At 43.6% G+C, this 5,580-nt stretch overlaps 1 protein-coding gene across 1 annotated transcript; it reads left to right on the top strand.

Moving 5' to 3' along the window:
- Positions 1 to 300: 300 nt before the first annotated feature.
- Positions 301 to 5,580, top strand: TNFRSF18 (TNF receptor superfamily member 18). Its single transcript, XM_074161764.1, has 6 exons — positions 301 to 475; positions 2,721 to 2,855; positions 3,384 to 3,471; positions 3,968 to 4,056; positions 4,552 to 4,692; positions 5,432 to 5,580. Exons 1-6 carry the CDS (start codon positions 301 to 303, stop codon positions 5,578 to 5,580), a joined length of 777 nt encoding a protein of 258 aa, XP_074017865.1.

The raw sequence follows: 5,580 nt of genomic DNA, 5'->3' as shown, positions 1-5,580 counted from the left end.
GATTTAATATGTGCTAATTTTAAATTGTATATCAACTTGCAAAATCCTTTGAAAATCAAATTGTGTGATGCTACATATTGCTTGTAACCTGCTGCACTCTTGATGGAGTCACTGGTGCGTGGTTGCTTCTTTTTTTAAGAATTTGATGATGTAAAATAAAATCTTTTCCCCGCCCCTAAAGAAACAGGAAGAGTGAGGCCACAAAAAGCACAGTGCCTTCCCAGGGCAAAGAGTGCTTTTGCAGGAAAGCCCTGATACAAGCCCACTTTCCTTTGCTTTTGGGTTTGTATAGCACCAGACATGACCGAACTGGCCAGTGAAGTCGGTCACCTCAAGATTCGAGCTTGCCTGCTGCTGACAGCCTGCCTGTGGCAATGGGCACAGCAAACGCTGGCAACACCATGCCCGGATGGTGAACTGAGAACCCTCATCAGAGACAAAAAGAAATGCTGCCCCAAATGCATCTCAAGCGCAGGTAAAGGAATGATGTGTCTGTCTCCTTTCCGTTTGTCACTATTGTTTTCTGTCAAGCAGGGTAATCGAGTGTGGGGAACAGGCGGGTGTGTATGTAAATGTATCCTGAGTTACTGTATATGCAAAACAAAATGACAAGGGCTTCCCTCCTGCCCTCGAAATTCATAATGTGCCTTAGCTGTAAACTTCAGAGTGGACTTGTGTTTCAGATTCGTTATGTGCTTATACTTGTTATTCTGTACTGGGAGAGGGAAAGCTGAGTCTCTGCAGGCTGGTCTTGCTCCCAAGGAAAGGTGGTGTTCACTTAACACTGATTTTGAGCCCTTGCTCCATTCTAACATGGTTTCAAAGTTTGTCTGTGCCTTTCAGACTTCAGAGGGAATACAGGGAGTGATGCTCTCTGTAAGGCTGTCCTTTTGTGATCCTAAAGAGCAGGAGACATCCCACTTCAATCTGTCTGTTCCACTGACCTGTGCTTGTCCCAAGAGTAAGTGCACAGACAAGGTCTCAGGTGATCGTTGGTTTCAACAGCCTGTTGTAACCTGCATCCTTGCCTGATCTTAGGGTGCTGGTGAGATGGTAATGGATTCTCACTTGCCTGTAACTTTAAGTCAAATTAAAGCACCGGAGGTGGAACAGATGAGCTGCAGGACTTACAGGGTGCTGTTTCTGTGCCTGTTAGGCTGAAGGGCAGGACAAGTCATTCTAATGGCCTCTTCCATGGTCCCAGGAATGATCATATCATTCTTCCTAATTTTGTGCTGTCCATAACAGTAGCCAGAGCTGAACAGTAGGGAACATGGAGCTGTTTATATGGCCTACAGCAAGGAATGCACCTTCCTTTTCTGTTTGTCCCAAAACAGGGTTGCTGGAAGCCTTGGCTACCCAGTGTAGTAGTGCTGTTGTCCTGCTGGTTAGCCACAGGACTAGCTGACAAGTTACATCTTTCATTGGTGGCTTGGTAGGAGTCAGCCTCCACCTATTAGTCGCTTGAATAAGTCTGCCTCAACCAACAACGGAGACAGTGAGTTCCCTGTGGAAGGAGTGAGTGGACACATGGGATTTGTGGGAATGAGCAGTAAGTAGGGGAAGAGCTACAGAGTCCTCAGGAGTGTGGAGACCCCAGGGTATAGCCTTTCCCACTGAGATGAAGGCATCCAGTATGAGGTAGGAGAGTCATTTCTCAGTGGGATCACCTCCAGAATCACCCATTAGTCATACACAGAAAGAAGCAACCCTGAGCTGTTTCCTTTTTGCTGCCAGACTTTTGAGTTTTGAAGGCCAGTAAGAGGAGGCCAGTGGGCAGAGGAAGATGTGGGCAGTACATTCCATCACCAACCTCAGGAAATAATCTTTGCTTGATCTTTGCTACTCATGGTGGGGTTTTAAGCACGGTATTGAACTAGCCAGCATTTCCCTCTATGTTTTTGTTTTTTTTTTTTTTTCTTTAAGGTTGTACAGCTTCCTGGTTGAACAGCACTTTTCCTCTAACTGGTCCCCAGCTGCCAGAAGGACTGCTTGATCCTGTTTACTGATGGGATCAATATATGTGATAAGCCCTTTGCTTTCAAGAACTCAGGTGCCTCTCTGAATTAGAGATGACATTTTTTGAGTGTAAGCAAAGTTCATAACAGAACTCCTCTAGAAACAGGACCGAGGGAAGGGAGGGTGCTGGCTTTATGGCTTGGATTTAGACTCACTTCTACCAATAGGGTGTAGTAAGCAGCTGCTGTTGTTGAGAAAGGTTTGAAAAAGGAGCTCTAGCTTCACTGGCCAAGGATCTTTTGGGCATCCCTCCTCTAACATGGTTGTGCCAAACTCAGAAGAGTCCTGGCAGTGTCCAGAGAGCTGACTGGGTGGCTAATTAATGTGTAGTGCTTCTTTGGGGTACTGGCAGTGCCCTCCTCACCCCACAGTGTCTAAACCTGCACGAAGTAGTAAAGCAAATCTGCTGCCTGACTTCTGTCTACCACGACCTACACCGGTTTTCCAGATAAGAGAGAAGGGTCACAGTGGTAAGTCATGCAGGACTCAGATAACCATCGTGGAAGAATCTGAGTGGTGCTAAATTTGAGTACTCTAGACTTTATCTAGTATGCATGGAAATGACATCTTTCTGATATCCGTTTTTTCCACCACAGCACAGCAAGGAATGATTTCACCTGTGTCAGCCAGTAAGACTAATGCTTAAGTTGATTTCTGGCCTCTATGACAAAGTCAAATCTAACTTTTTTTCTTCTTGACAGGAGACAACAGCACATGTCAAAACGTTAAGGACCACGACTGCAGATGTCGGCAGGGATACAGCTGCATTGATAGTGCGTGTCTCTACTGCAAAAAACTGCCTGAGTGTGCAGAAGGCAAGGAGTTAGTTAAGCTCGGTAAGTAAATGCAAAGTACTTTAAAAGGCAGAGTTCGATACAAGTGGGTAGTGGAGCAGCAAACCATAAGTCTGTTTCCTGCACTTATTACAACCTGCTTTTGGGAGGGCTTGTGACGCAGACAGAAATGTCATTTTCCTGTGGCCTCTGTGACTAAACCCCTTTCTTCCCTATATTGTAAGTCTTCCCTTCCTAAGTTTGAGACTTTCACTTTCATTCTCAGACTTTCAGTATTACTTTTCCTCCAAGCTGCTAGAAATGTCAGTAGAAGAGTGTTTTACTCTGTGTCGCCCCTTAACTTTACACCCTCTGCTGTCAGATCAGACTATTCTCTACCTCTTCTTTAAGGGGTCCGCCCATACATTCTGCAAAACGCAAAGGTGGCAGGAACCACTTATGTGTTTCTCCAGGGGGGTGATTCATAATGATGAAAGAGCGTAGAGGGAATGCGTTGTGCTGTATTCTGTTATATCCCCATCTTTCAGTAAATCACTGACCACTAATAATTCACGTTCTCTTTTCTTGTAGGCTCTTCAGACTTCACGTTCAAATGTAAACCATGTGAGATAGGAACCTATTCTAATGTTAAGAATGGCTGGTGCCGTAACTGGACTGAGTATGTATTTATTGATACTTTTCTCCTTTGGAAAAATGCATGATAAAATTCTCAAATGATTAATACTTAAATTAGAAAATAAAATTGAATCAAAGATGAGATCAATAAGATTAAATGATGAGTCTCTTAAATTCAGCAATATGATATTTCACTCTCCTTCAGCTTTATAAATAGTCGGTCTCAAAGTAGAAGTTAATACAAACTCCTGTGGATTCAACTTGCTTCCAAGTCAAGCTTAAACGATGCAAAATTATTCCGAACATCGACATCACTTGAAACAGAGACTAAAAAAAAATGGGCACATAAACAATTGTGATGTGTTACCTTGTGGGTGAACAGCCATAACTTTACCTGCACTGCTATAGAAAGGAAAAAAAGGAAACAAGTTGTGGAAAGAGTGGAGGGAAGGAAGGAAGGGAGCCAGCAGAAAGGCTGGAGAGGAATGAAGGGAAAGGCGGGGATGTTCTAAATGTGACTCTTCTTCTTCTTCTTTTAGTTGTGAAAGTTCTGGGTTTCTAACAATCAAGCAAGGCAACAGTACACATAATACAGTATGTGGTTTCCCTTCTAAAGATTTGGAGCAAGGTACAGTCTCACAATCATTTGTTTCTTTGAGCCTATAACTTTTCTCTGCACTTCTTTATTTGGTGACTTGCTGCATAATTATCATCCAGAGTTTGCTATCGTGAAAATTTGCTTTGAAAATTACTGTTGTGTTTCTTGTAATATTAATATAAGTAGAATTGTTGACCTGGGCAAAGATTCCACCATTAAAGTACTGTCAGTAATAAAGGTAGAGAAAATCCCAACAATTGTCCTTAAATAGAGCACACTTATTTGGCAAATTGTCGGAGTCTTCCATTGAACTGCTCTTGCTGTTTTGCTACATTTTCTTAGGAAGAAAGAATTGCTTATACTGTTAGTTATACTAGAATTGCTTAGTTAGTTATACTGTTCCTTTGGCTGAGTCCACAACACCCAGGATCGAAATCTCATGTCTTATCATGGATCAAATTAAATAGGAATAAGTGGGTACAGGCTTTGCAGGTGCAGTTTTTATTAAAATTTATTTAATTGCAGCTCCCATTTCAAAGGACTCTCTATACACCACCATCCTGGCCATTCTTACTGCAGTGGCTGTATTTGTTCTCATCTTGCTGACCTTCTTCTTGCATTTCTGCATATGGTCTCTGAAGAAGGAAGAATACCACACAACTGACAGTAAGTGCACCTCTGTGGACTTCTATAGAATCATAGAATCGTCAAGGTTGGAAGGGACCTTTCAGATCGTTGGGTCCAACCATTAACCTAACACTGCCCAAACCACCACTAACCCATGTCCCTCAGCACCACGTCTGCCCAGCTTTTAAATACCTCCGGGGATGACGATTCCACCACTTCCCTGGGCAGCATGTCCCAGTGCTTGATAACCCTTTCAGTAAAGAAGTTTTTCCTAATATCCAATCTAAACCTCCATGGCGCAACTTGAGGCCATTTCCTCTTGTCCCATTGCTTGTTACTTGGGAGAAGAGACCGACTCCCCCCTCACTACACCCTCCTTTCAGGGGATTGTAGAGAGCAAGAGGGTCTCCCCTCAGCCTCCTTGTCTCCAGGCTGAACATCCCCAGCTCCCTCAGCCGCTCCTCATAAGACTTGATCTCTAGACCCCTCACCAGCTTCATTGGCTTTCTCTGGACTCACTCCAGAATCTTTCACTGGGGAACCATGTCTCCATTGATCCAGAGTCAGAATGGAATAAATTAAGTTGAATAAATAGAGTAAATTTGGATTTACTCTGTGATTTCGGGTGGGTTTCTTAGTTTCATTAAGATGCAGTGCATTAACTGTATCTTTGCCCTTTTCCTCAGTGAGAGGCTGTGTTGGTAAAGGTCTGGGGCAGCTGATGGACATGTGTGAAGACCTCTTGCATGTGCAGTGCTTTTGCTTACTCTCACTGCAGATCTGGAACATAACTTCCCTAGGCTGCCGGGGGCTCTGCAACTGTCACACCAGAGAGAAGAGACTTACAGCTGCCAGTTTCCAGAAGAAGAACATGGAGACAAAACAGCAGAAGAAAAGTCTTGCCTTTTCCATCCCCAGAATCCATAA

Source organism: Numenius arquata, chromosome 20 (assembly GCF_964106895.1).
Source record: "Numenius arquata chromosome 20, bNumArq3.hap1.1, whole genome shotgun sequence".
Lineage (NCBI taxonomy): Eukaryota > Metazoa > Chordata > Aves > Charadriiformes > Scolopacidae > Numenius > Numenius arquata.
This window is presented reverse-complemented; position numbering and strand designations above follow the sequence as displayed.

Bases quoted from the DNA above. Each gene is read 5' to 3' on its own strand.
- TNFRSF18 (XM_074161764.1), top strand. From the start codon at position 301: ATGACCGAACTGGCCAGTGAAGTCGGTCACCTCAAGATTCGAGCTTGC. The intron at 476-2,720 runs GTAAAGGAATGA...TCTTCTTGACAG, and splicing joins CAAATGCATCTCAAGCGCAG to GAGACAACAGCACATGTCAA. The intron at 2,856-3,383 runs GTAAGTAAATGC...CTTTTCTTGTAG, and splicing joins CAAGGAGTTAGTTAAGCTCG to GCTCTTCAGACTTCACGTTC.